A 17,505-nucleotide genomic window follows, 5' to 3' on the forward strand; every position below is an offset into this window, starting at 1 on the left:
AAATATCACGCACTTCTTGATGGTAAATAGAAGTATCTTGAGTAATTTCTCTACTGGGGAGATGAGGATAGTTTTATCAGCTCTGATTCCAGTGTGAACAGTGAAAGGCAAAAAAGTGCAGTCAAAGGAACGGGATTCAGTGATGACAGTTATAAAAAGATGTAAATTGGAACAACAGGAGATGGAACGTAATGTGAATTCAACAGCTTTGCTACCAACCAGACAGAAAAAAACCCACCTTTACTGTGCTTCATTTCAAAGGAGAGAAATGCATGAAAATGAGGTACCTTATTAAAAGAGAGGTAGCTGAAAGTGTTCGCAGATTATATGGTTACAGGCGACAGCGGAGTGTCAAAGCAAACACAGGACATCTAAGCCAAAAAGACTTAAGGAAAAACCCAAAAGGAAGCAAACTGAACTGGATCAGACAAGTTTTTTAACTCAAAAAGCATCATTTGAAAAGCAGCTTATAGCCACATAAGGAAGATAGAGAGGAATACACAAAAAGGATCATCAACTTTGATAAGCTACAAATAGTTTGAGAAACACCCTGTAAAAAACTACCAAGGCTAATAAAAACTAATGAAAATAAAAAAAGACATATACAGTGGCTTTCCTATAAAAAAAAATCCACAACTCTTCAGCTCAGAAAAGATAGCAGGGGTCTAGAAAAATCATGAGTGGTGTGAAGACTGATGAGGGGACAACTGTTCATCACTTCTGACAGACAAAGCAGGAGCATCCGATGAAAACAATACATGGCACTTTGAGAAGCAACAAAGGGAAAGACTTCTCACAATGCATTGTTAAACCCCCTGCAGCCTGCTGTGACTGCTGGCAGTTTGTGCTGAAAATTTACAAATACTCAAATCTACCAAGACATGCAAAGCCTGAAGGAAGTATCAAAGCACTCTGAGTTGTAAATGAGAATTATCTGGGAATTGTATCACTACATACATACTTACCCGGTTTTATGCTCTTCCTCAGATGTTTATTACCAGTTGCTGCCAAACAGAAAATAATGGGCTAGACAGATCTTGGAGTGACCCAGTATAACTGTTTGTTGTTTGGTTTTTGTGGCTATTTAGTTTTAGATGTTCCCAACAAACTTTAATGTAACTGGAAAGGGAAGCATTGGCCACTTATGACTAAATTGTGACTAAGTTTAGTTGCTTTGTTCATCTGTATACTGAAGTTTGGTGGCTTGGTCAATACAGCTAGGCATGATTAATTACATGTTTAGCTAAATATTATTAGTGTGTCTCAAATTTTCTATGCATCTGACCTTAATGATCTAGATCCAAAGGCATCATTAGTCCTGGTGAGGCCTGGCATAACGCAGCCAACAGTGGGCTTCAGTTGCCCCTTTGACTATGTGCCCACAGCATTGTGAAACTGACAGTCTAGGTCATGTTAAATACGCAAAATTAATAGATCATAGGATTTGGCTAAATCCAACAAAACTGTTGGCATCTGTTACTCCTCCTGATCCAGCCTATAAAAGACCTTTCAAGAGTAAGATAGTGAGAATTGCAGAGTAATTGACCACAACAAGGTAACACCCATACTCATCCTAGCATTTTAATTTCATCTTACTCCCCTTAATTCATCAGGTAAACTAAACCAGTATTTTGGAAATTTGTCTAAATTCTGTTTAAGTTATTGGGTTTTTTTTTTTATGTATTGGAAATAAAGTATAGCAATAAGACCCCTACAAAGCCAATGATACTTTGAAGAAAAATGCACTCATTACTCACTATTATGACAGCTACACCACAAGGTCTCTAATTATTAGCAAAGATGAGAGAACAGAAACCCCCATAAGATACACCATCAGGGCAGCACAGCTAACACAGCTGGCTGTGCCAACTATGGGAGTTCTCCTCTAGAAACAAATGACTGCAGAGAGGCTGTGGGACTTACTGGAAATCAAATTCTAGTAAGATTAGTTACTTTTCCTCTTCTGTTATCTAAACTCGAAAGGGTATATTTTTTAGGGCCTCTTCTCACCATGCAGATGGCACTGTCAGAATGGAAGAGCTGTAGGATAAGGGCACGTTGCCTGCAATACTGATTAGAGCAGAACCAGAAATTTTAATTCCTTTTTCCAGACATCCTGCAAAGTCCTGAACTTTTGTGCTAGGACTTAAATTTTCTAGAGGCCAAAGCAATTCACCTTTGCTAGTTCCCCTGAACTGCTAACAACATTAAACAACAAACAAAAAAACCCTTTAAAATTATGGCTATGCAAAGTCATAGGTGGGGATGGGATGGGTTGGGTTGGGTTGTTTTTTAAAGTGTAAGACACGCAAATTAATGTACATAAAAGAAGGGAGGGAGTTTAGTAACTTCCTTGGACGCCTCAAATTTTCCAGCCTAACACGATTATATCTCTGTAATAGTAACTTCAAATATAGGCAAGTTCTCACTTAATGCTGAGCTGCTGAAGGAAGAGAAGTTGTTGACTGAATGCTATGGCATTTTGTGCTCAGAAGCAGATCTGCATATAAAAATGGATATATTATTAAAATAAGGAATCACACAACATTTTGAACAGTGAGTGTTCTAGCATCAGGTCAGTTTCCCTTTGTATTTTCTGACCAGTAGTGAAGTTTTGGCCTTACAGTCACATTATACGAACCTAAAAATTTGTACTTGTACTCTTTGATAACACAGCAACTATTTTAAAACTCCAGCTACACATGAAGTATAATAAATCTGTGCTTAGGGCAGTTACCCCAGTTCCATTAGAATATCTGCAGTTTAACTATTCTAAACAAAATACCCAACACAGTTACTTGGGAGAGGATAATTTTATTTGTTCTATCATCATTAGTTTCAACAGTCATAAACTACATCATAGAAAAATCTTAGTAAACATAATAAGGACTTAGGTTCTCTTCACATACTTCCACCAAAAAACATAGCCCAAAGTAAAGGTCGAAAAAACCTAACGTCCTCTGTTCGTGTCATAGTCTACAGATACAATTTAAGCCAAGCAGTTGATATGCATGGCTATTTGAAGGTGAATGTCCATTTACACAAGAAAATAGGAGTGGGCTGTATTCTGGAAGTGGAATGCGCGTAGTTTGAATGCTAAAACCTACAGACCATGCTGAAGCCTTGATGGGGCAAGAATTGGGGTAGTCATCTTCATTTTTTCTCTGGAGGTTCATGTTTTATCCAGTCCTCAAAGCCACCAGCATATTGCTGAACTCTGAAAATATGCAGAAGATACAATGTTAAGGACTCCTCTTGAAAAAGGTATCTAAGAGGACATAGCAAAATACCCCAAACCAACCAACAAAAAAAAAAAAATTAGAGAAAAAAAACATACAGAAATTCTCTACAATCAAATACACTTCTCCCTAGCTTCAATGAGCCAGATTGACATTCCTCGTACTCTAACGCTGCCTGCTTCCATGCAGTGTGTTCTGTAACTCTTTTCTTCCAAATGACACAATGCTGGAGATCAAACATCAAGCAAGTAGTAGTAGCTGGATCAATGAAACAGTTTGCCACTTCTTTTTAAAAAAAGAAGAGAACAGGCTCACTGCGGTGAGAGACTTACATGTTATTATGTCTAATACTTCAGATGTCATCAAATAAACGCAGCACACTGATCTTTACTTCTTGCAAACCTACATGCTCTACAGATCTGGCATAAGCCTGCACAAAACTAAACTCTGGAAAACAAAAACCTCACCATGCAAAACAATACTGACTCCTTCAATTAGACAGCATGAAAAACAGGTAATGGAGGATATTTTGCACTTATTAAAAACAATATATTTATAAAAACAAGAATGTGGTTCCATACTTTTGACTAGAATTACCAGGGATATTCCAGTTCATGAATTGCAGTTCAGCAAAAACATGATCAACCAACCAATTTTTTAAATTTTATCTGCAGTCTTCAAGTCAGCAAGGCACCTTCTGGCACAGGTGTAACAATTCTGCCAACCAAACGCTGCTTTTGCTTTCACTCTATCAATCTCATTGTTGTTGTCGCTATTGCCTTCACTGCTTTACTCCTGGCAAACAATCCAATGCTTTACCGAAAGTGAAGGCGTACTTTGTCAACTGTGACCTGTACAAGTAGAACTGCAATTTAACAAAGGGTGTGGTTTCATAAACTATTTAATCTAATTTATGATTGTACTTCTACCAAAGCAAGCAGTTCTCCACCTTTTCAATCATCCTTTGTCTCAGGAATAGCGCTTATGAAGCTGTATAAGGAAGCAATGTCTTAGCGAGGGAGCCCTAAGAGGCAGAATGACCCTTCAGTGGCAGCATGGTCTTGCAGCAGATTGCGTCACCTGCGGCACACGCGCAGAGCTGCTGAGGGGTTGCTTCACAGGGTGATACACCTCACTTTGCTGGAACACCCAACGGCTTCTTTCAAGGTTCAGTGGAGACAAGAGGACGTGTCTAACTCAAATACCAGTCGTTTCGTTCATATTCCACACATAAATTTTTACCCTCGCCCACAGAAAGCCGAGTACGAGTTCTGCTTCATGGGGGGAGACTGCATTAATCGCATCCTTAAACACACAAGTCATACCTGCTGAAACCCAAGGATGTAGCAAAACTGAGTGCTTGTTTACTTCTTGTTCCTGCCAAACAGGAGAAAACCACAGGGTCTGACTTGGATGGCATCTTTTGATTGTACTGCTCCTTGAACTCCATTGGGTCCATTTGCAGAGCTTCCACTAATTCACCCACTGGGAAATACAGGAAAAAAAAAGTCTTATTTATTCTCCATCGACAAACAGGCTTACACTGTAAGGCTTCCAGTTCCTCTGGAGGAAAAGTTTAGCCTGACAACATACTAGCTGCTGTGTAGCACAGACCCTCTTTGCTCAGTCACCGCCACTTGTCCGCAGACTTGACCATCAAGCAAAAGGGAACACCCAACGTCTCCACGTTGCAGCGTCGATAACTTACGCGGTATGTTGATGGACGCTGGGATTTTTCCAAATCTGTCGATCTCCCACCTCTCCCGCACGTCTATGTGGAGGACGTTGGTCTTCTTCAAGTCTTTGAGCTCTTGGTAGGAAAGGCTTGGCACCCCGCCGGCACAGAGGCTGCGGCTGGTGGCACCCACCGCCCCGGGACCTGACAGAGAGGCGCAGCCCGTGAGCCCAGAGCAAGCCCCCGCTCTCCCGGCCTCTCGGGGAAGGCCACGGCCCCTAATAACGTTTAACATACTCACACACGGCTCCCCTCGGGCGCCGGCAAGCGTCACCCCACCGCCCGCCTTCGGAGAGGCCCAGCCGCCACTCCGCCCCCCGCCTTACCGGGCGCTGCCGCCCTCCACCAGCTGCCGCTCGCCGCCCGCAGGGCCCGCGCCACCGACCACCAGCCCCAGCCCCCGAGCCCCATCAGCCGCCTCCGAAGATGGCGGCCGCCCGCGCCGCCCCTGCCGCTCGCCGGCAGCCTCCCCCCCCCGCCGGCGGGGGAGGAGACGGCTCCTCGGGCGGCACCGCCCTCTCCTCAGAGCGGGGGCCGGGGGGCCTTGGTGCGGCGCTGGGGCTCAGGGAGCACCGCCGGGGGAGCCAGGCTGGGTTAAAAACAATCAGTTTTAATTTATTTTTTTTTTCCCCTTTGTGAATCCACTCAGAGTAATTCCCCAAAACCCCCTCAGTGTTACACCTGAGGAGAAAGGTGATTTTAGCACTGGCCTGCACCTCTTTCACCCTTGCCACTGTCCCCTTCCAGCCACGGGAGCTGTGGTCCAAGGGTAGTAACCGCATCCCTCGCTTCCACACGCTTTTGTTTTGAAAGCTGTCAGTCTTCCAGCCCCAAGGTCTGACGGCCAAGACATGATTTAAGTGGAGAAATGAGGGTCCCGCTGTTCAGCGTGTTTTAAAGCAGTACTCTCTATCTACTACATACCTTTGTAGATATATTATGAACCAGTGGTTCCAGTCTTTAAAGGCAGGTGTGCTGGATCTTTTATCTTCATAAAAGATGCATTTTGAGGAGTATGTTGTTGAATCTTCACTAATGAGAGCTTTCCTTCCCAAAAGGAGAACAAAATATTTCTTGGTACTGTAAAGTGTGACAAATTGAACCTGGCACATATAACTGGTTCACTAGCTGCCCTTCTGCCAGCCTCTCCATATGGCCTCCTTGACTGGCATTTGCAAATTGTCTCTTTGAAGCAGTGTATCTATGTATGAGTTGAAGTTTTATCTGTTTTCCGTTTTCAAAAAGGTATGGGTAGAATGCACTACTTCTAGAAATTATCTTTTCAAGTATAATTTACTGCGGATTTTACCTGTAGTAAAGTAACAACCAGAGTTACTCTCCATTTATTGCATATATCATTGTAAGGACCATAAAGCATGTGATGAGGAGTGTCAGGATACTTTTTGTATGAAATGCATATTCACATGAAGTTGCATTTTTAGACATTAATTTATGGTTTTAGTTTGACCCTTGATCATACATATATACACACAAAGAGAGAACACACTAGCTGCCTTACAGAAATCGGACTAATGCACTAGTCATCCTGTGAAAGACTGCAAGTTTGAAGTCAGAGGAGATCAAGCTAGGAGAACTGCCCCGGTCGGTGAAAAGGTGAGACGCAGCACATTCAGTTCTCCTCTCGCCTTCATGGCCCTGTCATCCAGCACTCACTCAACCCCTCCTCAGCAGCCTTCTTCATTTCACTTCTTGGGACTCTCTCTCCATTTCACCTCTTCTTCATTTCACTCCCTCTCTATTTGTGCCCAGCCTCCCACACTCATCCCCAGTGGTGACGTTTCCCAGCTGATTACCCAGCCGCATTTACCCTTGCACATCCGTTATCCTCATCTTCTCATTTGACTGAAGCCTTCATTGATCGAAGAAATGTTTCACACACCTAGGCTTTCATCAAGTCTTACTGCCTTTCTGATTTTTTTTGTTACTGCATCTTCTTCTATCATCTGGGTTTTTTTTCCCCACAAACTTTTCAGCCTTCCCACAGTATTCTTTACCATGCTTTACTATTTGCTTTTGGCCTTCCCTCTCTGCTTTCTCTTTTCTTTCTTTCAAGCCTCTGATTGCTGATGCTCTTTGTGCGTCTTTTGTCTTTGCCCTTGACCCTTCATTTTCTCTCATTACCAAACCCCAGGCATGATTCAATCTCAACATTGGCTTTCTTTGCCTCTGCTTTTGCGTTGTTGAGTGCCTCCGGAGGAAAGCTGCGAACCTGGCTGATTTCTGTGACAAATCTCTTTTCCTAGCATGCAACTCTAGTTTATATCCCATTTTTCCCAACACAACAGGAACCTGTGCATAAAGCCTGCTGTCCTCAGTCTCTGCACAGAATTCAAACCATTTCCTTTGGGAAACATTTTCTCACCTCATCTTTTCCACCTCCTGTGCTTGCCTTCCCGTTCTGCCAGTGCCCTGATATTCCACCTTTTCCAGATATTTCTGTTCTTCTCTCCTGTGCTAAATGAATGTATTCCCCTTCACATCACACTATCCCCCTTTCATGGATGTTCACTTCTCCTTCCTTCTCTTTAACCTTTTAATCTAGTTATTGCTCTTGCAGTGCAGTAATTATCTGATCTCTCCTGTGCCAAGGAGGAAGAACCCACTTCTCAATCCAATTTCTTTCAGATTATTGTCCCATATTCTTTCTCCCTTTCACATATAGACTCCATGAACATGGCGTTCACAACCCATGTCTGGGGCTCCCCTGTTACATGGTCTGCAGTTGGCCTGCAGATCTTTGTGCTCAGTTGTTGCCACTGTCATTGAAGTGCCTAAAGAATTCCTCCTGCCTAAATCAAATCCTGCTTAATATCAACCTCCTTCAACAATACTCTTCTTGAGTACTCTTCTCCTTGAATACCGTGTTCAGTTTTGGGCCTCTCACTACAAGGTCATTGAGGTGCTGCAGCGTGTCCAGCGAAGGGCGACGAAGCTGGTGAAGAGTCTGGAGCACAAGCCTTATGAGGAGTGGTTGAGAGAGCTGGGGTTGTTTAGCCTGGAGAAGAGGAGGCTGAGGGGAGACCTTATCACTCTCTACAACTACCTGAAAGGAGGTTGTAGCAAGGTGGCTGCTGGCCTCTTCTCCCAAGTGACAAGGGATAGGACAAGAGGAAAAGGCCTCAAGTTGAACTAGGGAAGGTTTAGATTAGATATTAGGAAAAACTTCCTCACTGAAAGGGTTGTCAGGTGTTGGAACAGGCTGCCCAGGGAGGTGGTTGAGTCACCATCCCTGGAGGTATTTAAAAGACATGTGGATGAGGCACTTACGGACATGGTTTAGTAGTGGACTTCATAGTGTTAGGTTTATGGTTGGACTTGATGATCTTAAAGGTCTTTTCCAACCTAAATGATTCTATGACATCTTGTCTTTGCTTCCAATGACTTCTACACGCTTCTATAACCATTCTTTCAGCCTGTTTGTCCGCTGATCCACTACAGGTTCTCCATCCTTGGTTTCTGAGGAGTGCCACAGCAACTCCACCCTTTCCCCCTTTTTTCTCGATGCCTTATCATAGAATGGTTTGGGTTGGAAGGAACCTGGAAGATCATCTAGCTCCAACCTCCCTGCCATGGGCAGGGACACCTTCCACTAGACTAGGTTGTTCAAAGCCCCGTCCAACCCGGCCTTGAACACTTCCAGGGTTGGGGCACCCACAACTTCTCTGGGCAATCTGTTCCACTGCCTCACCACCCTCATGGTGAAGAATTTCTTCCTAATACCTAATCTAAATCTACCCTCTTTCAGTTTAAAGCCATTACCCCCTGTCCTGTCACTACATGCCCTTGTAAAAAGTCCCTCTCCAGCTTTCTTGTAGGCCCCCTTCAGGTACTGGAAGGCTGCAATAAGGTCTCCCCGGAGCCTTCTCTTCTCCAGGCTGAACAACCCCAACTCTCTCAGCCTGTCTTCATAGGAAAGGTGCTCCAGCTCTCTGATCATCTTCATGGCCCTCCTCTGGACTGGCTCCAACAGTTCCATGTCCTTCTTATGATGGGGGCCCCAGAACTGAATGCAGTACTCCACATGGGGTCTCACAAGAGTGGAGTAGAGGAGGAGAATCACCTTTCTCGACCTGCTGGTCACGCTTCTTTTGATGCAGCCCAGGATACAGTTGGCTTTCTGGGCTGCAAGCGCACACTGCTGGGTCACATTGAGCTTATCATGAACCAACACCCCCAAGTCCTTCTCCCCAGGGCTGCTCTCAACTCATTCTCCACCCAGCTTGTATTTGTGCTTGGGATTGCCCTGACCCACGTGCAGGACCTTGCAGTTGGCCTTGTTGAACTTCATGAGGTTCGCACGGGCCCACCTCTCAAGCCTGTCAAGGTCCCTCTGGATGGCATCCCTTCCCTCCAGTGTGTCGACTGCACCACACAGCTTGGTGTTGTCGGCAAACTTGCTGAGGGTGCACTCAATCCCACTGTCCACGTTGCTGACAAAGGTGTTAAACAGTGCTGGTCCCACTACCGATCCCTGAGGAACGCTGCTCATCACTGATCATCACTGCTGCTCATCACTCATCACTTGGATGTCGAGCCGCTGACCACAAGTCTTTGACTGTGACCATCCAGTTAATTCCTTATCCACTGAGTGGTCCATCTGTCAAATCCATGTCTCTCCAGTTTGGAGACAAGGATGTTGTGAGCGACAGTGTCAAATGCTTTGCACAAGTCCCGGTAGATGAAATCAGTTGCTCTTCCCATATCCACCAATGCTGTAACCCGTTGTAGAAGGCCACCAAATTTGTCAGGCACGATTTGCCCATAGTGAAGCCATGTTGGCTGGCATCATTCACCTCCTTGTTTTCCATGTGCCTTAGCATAGTTTCCAGGAGGATCTGCTCCATGATCTTGCCGGGCACAGAGGTGAGACTGGCTGGCCTGTAGTTCCCCAGGTCTTCCTTTTCTCCCTTTTTAAAAACGGGGATTATGTTTCCCCTTTTCCAGTCAGTGGGAACTTCACTGGACTGCCAGGACTTCTCAAATATGATGGATAGTGATTTAGCAACCTCATCTGCCAGTTGACTCATGACCCACGGATGCATCTCATCAGGTCCCATTGACTTGTGCATCTTCAGGTTCCTTAGATGGTCTCAAACTTGACCTTCTACAGTGGGCGGTTCTTCATTCTCCCAGTCCCTGCCTTTGCCTTCTGGACTTGGGTGGTGCAGCTTGAGCACTTGCAGGTGAAGACTGAGGCAAAAAAGTCATTGAATACCTCAGCCTTCTCCATATCCCAGGTAATTATCTTTGGATAACCTTACTGCAATAAAAGTACTATCTCTCAGCCCTTAATTCAGATTTGCCTTCTGTTCAAATAAAGTCCCCCTTGCTGTCTAGGCACATGTTGAGTTTCATCTCAGTCCCAGGTTCTGCTAGCTCCTCCCTCATGTGCTGGACACCCTTTACTCTGCCTGTCCCTCAGTTGGGATATGTACCTTTCATTCTGATCTCCCTCCAGTCCCTCCCACGGCGGATACCTTGAAAATCTACGCAGGGCCCAGACCTTCTGCGTAACCTCTGGGTATGACTATCCACACCCTGACGCACAGGCAAAACTGGTAGCTTGCTGCACAAATCCAGGGCAGTATCTCCAAGTCTTTCAGCAAGACCCCGCCAAATTCAGATGCGAAGGGAACCCCATCGTGTCTCCCTTCCCTTGCACCCCCTTCCCTTCTTTGCCTTCAGTTTCTAAGGCGCCCCGCAGCCAGACCCGCCGCTGTTGCCTCTCAGCGGGCCCAGGTACGCTCCCGCCCATCCGGCAGCCACGGGCCGCCCTGCTTCCCCACCGCCCTTCCTACCCGGGAGACGCATTTTGCCCTGGAACCGGCACCATCCGCCCGGTCCCACCCGCCCTCCACGCCACCTGCCCCCGGCCGCCCCCTCCTTGCCAGCTCGTACGGCACCGGGGGCAGCCCGCCCGCCGCCCCGGGGCCCGCGGCGAGCCGTCCGGGCTGAGGCTGGGGCGGGGAGCGGCGCGGCGAGGCCGGGGGCGGGCCGCGCCGGGCGGAGCGGAGCGGCGCGGCGCGGGCCTGGCTGCGGCCCAGCTTCCTCCGCCGCTTCCTGCCGCCGCGCTCGCCTGCCTGCCGCCCGCCGCTCCGTGAGTGCAGGGCGCTCGGGGCGGGGAGGGGGAGGCCGCCGGCCCAGCTCGGGGGGCGCCGTGTCCGCGGCGGGCTCCTCCTGCGGAGCCGGGCGGCCGCGGAGCGTCGGCGCCGACGCGCGGCGGCCGCGGCTGGAGGGCAGGGCCGGCCCGGGCCGGGCCGAGCCGAGCCGGCCCGCTCGCCATGGCGGCGGCCGGGCCCGCGGCCTGCGGAGCCGCGTCCCGCGGGGCGCCGCGCAGGTGCAGCCGGGCGGGGCGTGGGGAGAGGGCGCGACGCTTGTGCCGGGCTGGGGGCGGGCGTGGGGGCCTAGGGCGCTGCCCCGCCGCGGCCCCGGGCCGGGCGGCCCGGCCTCCCCGCTGCCGGGGGCGGCCGGAGCAGCCCTGCCCGGCCCTTCTGCCGCGGTGTTCCGAAGTGGTGGCCGAGTACGGCTGGCGTGGGCTCCTTTTGGGTAGCCGGCGACGACGAGCTGCTGGTGCCTGCCGTCCGCTGTTGGTCTATAACGGGTTAACCCTACCGTGACATGAAAACAGCAGCACCGGGCCGTCTCCGTGACCTGCAGTAAGTTTCTCGGTCTATTAAATTAGAGAGAGTCGGTAGCATCGCCTTTGGTCGGGTTTAAACATAAGCTCTGTTCACTTCGCATTAGGCAAGTTAGCAAGCGAATGGTCTTGCAGTGCTGTGTCGTGAGGCTGGCGTGATTATTTGACAGCGTGGCATATGCCGGCCTGGTGATGCCACCGCCAGCCTGCTGCCACTGCTGCGTGGCCGCGTGAACGCAGGCTGCGGGCTCCCCACACCAAGTGTTTCAGCAGGCGGTGCGTGTGGCCACAGCGCTGGTGCTTCACTACCTGAAGTTTAGTTTTCAGCGAATGCAGACCGGTATGTGCCCGGTGATTACATGACAGCCTGGTGACAGCCCTCTCGATTAATCAGAGATGTGGTATTTTAGATCCGTAACTGCAACTCTGCACGTTGTATTTGAGTTAATGTTTTGATTCTGCGATTCCTGGATTTTTTTTTTTTAGAACTTAATTCCGTCTTTTGCTGTTGATGTCCTTTAGGACTTCATCTTGCTCTTGCTATAGATAGGTTGCTACTCGCATGGTTAAACAGGATACGCACAATGGCATATTAAACACAGATGCAGAAGAATAAAGTAAGACATCAAGAATGTAGAAGCAGATGGCAATAACTCCAGGTGTAGCACTGTATTCTTGTTGCATGTTGTCTTTAACTACAGGTATTTCCCAATTCCATTAAATAATCCTCTCAGACAAGCATATAAAGCGGAGTTGTGTTTAAAGGATTCTTTCCGCTCTCATTTTCTAGCTTTTTAAATGAAAGCATAATAGTGGCACGAGCATGTGTTTACTACGGTTGTAAATATTTTGTCAGATTTCTTCATGCAGTGTTGAAGAACTGGTGCTCTGTAGTTTTGTTTCTGCGAGATTCACAGAAATGCAGCTAGTGTCTCACGGGTCCTGCTGTGAGCATCAATCGTGGATCAAGGACAAGTTGTTCCACTTTAGACGTGTCTTCAAAACAAACTGGGGCAATTTGTGTGGAGGAAGAAAATGGAATGAAGTTTTTTGCTCTCAGCAGCAAGACTTTGACTTTCAAAGAGCTCAAACTCATTTTCCGTAGTCCTTTACTGTTTTATCTGGTTTACCCCCATTAATTAGCTGACTCCCACAACACCCTTCCAGAGCAGATGGGAAGTTATGTGCAGCCGTTGTCTTCCTTCATCTGCTCCAACTTAGCCCCCTAGGCAGAGGTGCAGCGTGAGTCTCAGCTTAATGTGGGCTTCAGCCTGCTATCTCACACACTGTGCTGCAACCACAGTTCCTTTTCATTACTTGCTATTATTTTACTATTTCTTCTTCTTTTTTTTCCCCAGACTTCACAGAATTAGTGTTTCTCTGAAGTTCATCCTTTGCTCATATTGACCTTCATTTTCTCTTGCGACATCTTGAACCACTTTTTTCCCAGTTTTTGTCCACATAGTTACTTGCCAAGATACTGTGAGTTCACTGGTTATTCTCCAGCTGTTTCAGTTGTTACGCCCTCAAATTTTCTGTGATGATGGCACTGTTTACATCCGTGTTCATATCACGCGAGTGCGTAGTTGGTTAGCTCTGTCATCTGATTGCCTTTTCACGTATGAAGTTTTAACTTGCGGGCCAGCATCATTAGTTATAAGCCACGGCTCTTTTTATGGTACTTACGTGTTTTGCTTTTTAAAGGATATCCATGAATATGTAGGAAAACCCATGTTAGACCATCCACCCTGATGTTTTTCCCTCTTGGTGCATTCATATTTTTTTAAAATACTTTTAAGGTGGGATAGATAGTATAAGCAAAAGTTGCAATTTGCTTTATGAGTTTGGATATTGACAGGGTTCCCTGAAATTTTGCATGAGACACTAGCAAAACCTTTCCTATAAGATACTACCAAAAATATGTTATCAAAATACTTCTTCTTTTACCCACTCAATCCTTTTATTTACTTTAGTCATAAACCTAGTTACAGGGTCTTTTCATTCTTGTTTCTAAACACATGTGGTTTTTGTTCATCCTTAGAGGTAGGTGGATCCTGTGGCAGGTAGGTTTCAGTAGGAAATCTGAGGGGGATTGTGCAGGATGCAAACATGAATGTTGACAGACCATGTTTAGCATGGCCAGCTGGATAAAAAGGATTAAGAAAAGTGAGGAATGCTATGAGATTTTTACTGTCACTTGGAAAGTTGTATCTAGTGGTCCGAAGGCTCCATCTCACTCCTTGCTCAAAAAGTACGTCAGTGTCTCACCCTTTTAGGACTGTAATATAATGTCAGGATTGGCATTTGAGCTCCAGTGACAGTGTAGGATGTGTGATGTGCCTTTGGGCTAGGAAATCTTGGAGATGACACTTTCAGAATTTCAGATGACATTTTCCAGGGGAAGAAGTGTTGCTGCCACTACCAGTCAGCAGTTCTGGTCCTTTTACTGCTCTAGCAGGCAGCCGGGGCTTGTTTGCCGCAAAGGTTTTGGTGGCTGTCAGAGCGCTAAGCCTCCTGGCCTGCTGATGGGTGGCACTGCCCGGTTGCTAACCATGATGGATGTGGTTCTTGCTCTGATTGGGTGACATTTGATCTAGCAGCGAGCAAGCCAAAATGCCACAGGTAACGCTCGGAACAGCCGTCCAAAATATATCAACTTGCAGCTTACATCAAAACATGTAGCAATTCTGCAGAGGATCTGGCATTACTGACCCGTACAAGGCTCTTCTTTCTGTGCTCTGACAGTTACGTGGAAGTTCATAAAGACCCTTCACAGATGTGCTATGGAGCATCTTGGCCTTTAGACTTAATCTGCACATCTGTGCTGTTCCTCAGACCCTTGCTTTGGTGCTAGGCTGCTGTTGACATCTGGACAGTTCTGTTAAGTTACATGAAAGTGCTGATTTTTCACTGTATTCATTCAGTGCGTGCTATGCCTTTTCAGTGTGATGCAGGGTTTTTTTTGCATTAGCAACATAAAATGGTATCATTTTAACTTGAAAGTTTGACTACAAGTGGTGAGACAGCTGGAATTTAGGATACCTCAGATGAATTGAGGGATTTAGGTAAATGTATTTGCCCCAGCTTCTTTGAATTCAGGTGCTCGCTGATGAAATAATTAACAATATTGGTTTCACAGTTAATGGCCAGTCCTACTGGGAGAGTCTTACCCATATCCAGAATAGTACCTGGAGACTATCTGTAGTCTCATTTGGCTATATTTCATAGGGTAAGTATGCTGGTGGTTATTACACCATTTTTATCTTGTTGTTTGCATTCTAGTAATGCAAGTGTAATCCTCCTAGTTAATCAAGAGTCAGGAAAAATGTTGTGGTAGGTATTACACAGATAAGAACAAAAATGCGGCATTTACCAGAAAGAGCTGGCACCCTAATTATAAGAGGAAGGAAAAAGTGGATCTTGGCAGATGGAGGCAGTGACATAGTAGTAGTCAGCATGGCAGGTTATTCCTCTAACATACTGATGATCTGATTCAGGTTTCTTATAAGATTCATAGTGAAGGTACAGTGTGGGAAAACTCACTAAGGTGGCATGTTTCAAAATTTAGCAAGTGAGGTGTAGACATTGTAGGAGGAGGGACTCAACCTCTAAGTAAGGAGTGCAAGGTGATAAGATGGGAATAGGTTTTGGGGAGTCCAGACAGTGAAGACATAGTTTGCTTCTCCACCTCTCTTGCATAAAGATGCTGTGAAGAGGAACAACCTGTTTTGTTTTGTTTTGTTTCGGTTCTTTTCCCAAAAGAAAAGTGAATTCTAGTTCACACTAGCCTTGTAATTTTTATTGGTCCCAGCTCTACTGAGTTCCACTAGAATACAAATCTTCAAAAAATAACATTTATTTTAGGAACTACATCCAGCTCTTTTAGTTTCTGAATATATACTTGATGAAGAGGGTGCATTTCTTAATGTAGAAATATTAATGCTGTTAAATATAGACTATTTCAGGCATACCTTACATTTAAAATAGTCTACACATACCTTAGATTTAACTTAACAAATTTAGCACATTGATTTTTGGCACTTTGTCAAATTCGAAGCTTTTAAAATTAAGTAGGCAGATCATTCTGCTGCTTTTGAAGTGGTTTGATCTTTCTAGAAAGGTGGTAATGAGCAATTGTAGTGAGCAGCTTTTGATCTTAATCAGCTTTTTGTAGGCAGACTGCCATTAAGAGTCTTTTAAGAAGTAAAAAGTGAACCGAGAATAGCAAGTGATGATGATTACACTTCAAACTCTTGTATGCTGAGCTCAAAGAATCTGAACACGTTTGGCAAGGACTAGTTCTTAGTTTTGTATGAAATGATTGCTTAAAAGGAAGAGATTTAGCTCGTTCTATTTTTAGCTTTTTCCCCATGAAACTGCATAATTTCTACTTAAGATTTTTACTGTGTGCCAAATAGAGATCAGGGTGGAACTAACATAGCCTCTGAACTCAGCTTTTTCTACCACAAGAATCAGTGGTTTTTTATTTGTCAGATTCATTAGTCAAATACCATTTGCACTGTGACTTGATTTTGTGTACACAAAATGAAAAACTTACCATATTTTTTTTCCATCACAAAAAGAAACTTCCAAGCATGGATTCATGGAGACTGCTTTCTGCATAGGGAAAGAGGGAGAGTCTGTCTCCTTTAGGATACTCCACAGTTGATGGCTGTAGCCACAAATTACTCATTGAACATATTAAAAAAATAGAAGAAAGGGTTGGAAGGAGGCAAACCATGGGAATATTGACAAGGTTTTTAATCTTCATTGTATCAAGTTCATTTTGTGCAAATTGTTCGTTTCTCCTCTGCCTTCTTGTCCTGAATGGCTTGTGCCTATGGTCAACAGAAACCTAGAGAATTTCTCTCTCGCTTTTTTCTTAGCTGTATTTTATGCTTTCCTGGATCTGTGTTTGTTCAGGGTTTTAATTCTGATAAAATCTCAATCTTTTATTTTCCATAAACAGAAATATTTCTGAGAAGTAATTTCTGAAGCACCTTACGTTTCTTCCTCGTTTATCTCAACTGAATATAATAATCAAATTCCTGGCGTAAACATTTTGATTTTGAAATGTTGATCATGTTTTTAATTGTTAAATGAAATCTTTTACTTGTAATGTTTTCTGTCCCCAAATATACTGGAAAAGGGCAGAGAGTACTGCATATATACTGTGCTACTTGCATTGTAGATGCATGCTGAGTAGCTTGTTGTTCTTGCCCTTTCATCCCACTTACATGCTTTTCAAAATCAGGCACAAACCCCGGCTGGCTGGGTCCTTGATATGCTGTGGCTTTTCCAAGAGCTCACAGGTCAGTAAACATTGTCTGATGGATGCCTGCCTCTATGTGTGTTCATGAAAACTGATTAATCTAATGGTCCATGTTATCTTTTGTTCAGCCTGCTCTTGCTGAAAGAAGACTGAAAAGTCTCCGGGTTAGTTGGTGGGTTCCCAAATCTGCGGTGTGAACGCCAATTTCTTAAGCCAGCATTCATTTCTAATGCCATGTTGATTATATTGGACTAGAAATGCCACGTTTTCAGTCGTTGTGGGTACCAGCTGACACTCTGTCTTTTCCATGTGTCCTGAAGGACCCTAGAGAGTGGTTTCAGTAGTGAGCTGTGCATGCCCTGATCAGGATCGTATCACCTGGCCTGTGGGTCATAGGATTTCACAGGTGGGAAAGACTTGCTTGTATTTCAGCTGGTTGGGCCCATAATTGTTTTTTCATGAAGTTATCCGAGCTCTCAAAATGTACTGTTATGAACACGACTTTCATTTGGGTGAAATCTGTGGTTTGGACAGTATTACATAATCTGTCCAAAGACATAAAAATTGTTACGCTGAAATGAACTCGTAGATCGTTTATGTC

General features: G+C 45.3%; 2 protein-coding genes across 4 annotated transcripts in view; one reads left to right on the forward strand and one right to left on the reverse strand.

The window, feature by feature from the left end:
• Nucleotides 1–2,816: 2,816 nt before the first annotated feature.
• TSTD3 (thiosulfate sulfurtransferase like domain containing 3) lies at nt 2,817–5,209 on the reverse strand. The gene is made up of 3 exons (XM_009810177.2): nt 4,948–5,209; nt 4,565–4,724; nt 2,817–3,217 (listed from the first exon to the last, which is right to left on the reverse strand). The coding sequence occupies exons 1-3, from the start codon at nt 5,207–5,209 to the stop codon at nt 3,154–3,156; spliced, it is 486 nt and encodes a 161-aa protein (XP_009808479.2). The 3' UTR covers nt 2,817–3,153.
• A 5,851-nt stretch (nt 5,210–11,060) lies between these two features.
• Nucleotides 11,061–17,505, forward strand: part of USP45 (ubiquitin specific peptidase 45) — a 58,865-nt gene continuing 52,420 nt past the window's right edge. For all 3 annotated transcript variants that reach the window (XM_059829476.1, XM_059829463.1, XM_059829470.1), the window contains exon 1: nt 11,061–11,092. The gene's annotated coding sequence lies outside the window, so the exon portion shown is untranslated. The remainder of the gene's footprint in view (nt 11,093–17,505) is intronic.

Source organism: Gavia stellata, chromosome 2 (assembly GCF_030936135.1).
Source record: "Gavia stellata isolate bGavSte3 chromosome 2, bGavSte3.hap2, whole genome shotgun sequence".
NCBI lineage: Eukaryota > Metazoa > Chordata > Aves > Gaviiformes > Gaviidae > Gavia > Gavia stellata.

What these genes read in the sequence shown, in the direction of transcription:
- TSTD3 (XM_009810177.2), bottom strand. Translation starts at nt 5,209, where the DNA reads ATGTTAAACGTTATTAGGGGCCGTGGCCTTCCCCGAGAGGCCGGGAGA. An exon ending in AGCGTCCATCAACATACCGC is followed by an intron (nt 4,725 to 4,947) that starts GTAAGTTATCGA and finishes TGTATTTCCCAG; the next exon opens with TGGGTGAATTAGTGGAAGCT. An exon ending in ACATCCTTGGGTTTCAGCAG is followed by an intron (nt 3,218 to 4,564) that starts GTATGACTTGTG and finishes GCATATTTTCAG; the next exon opens with AGTTCAGCAATATGCTGGTG.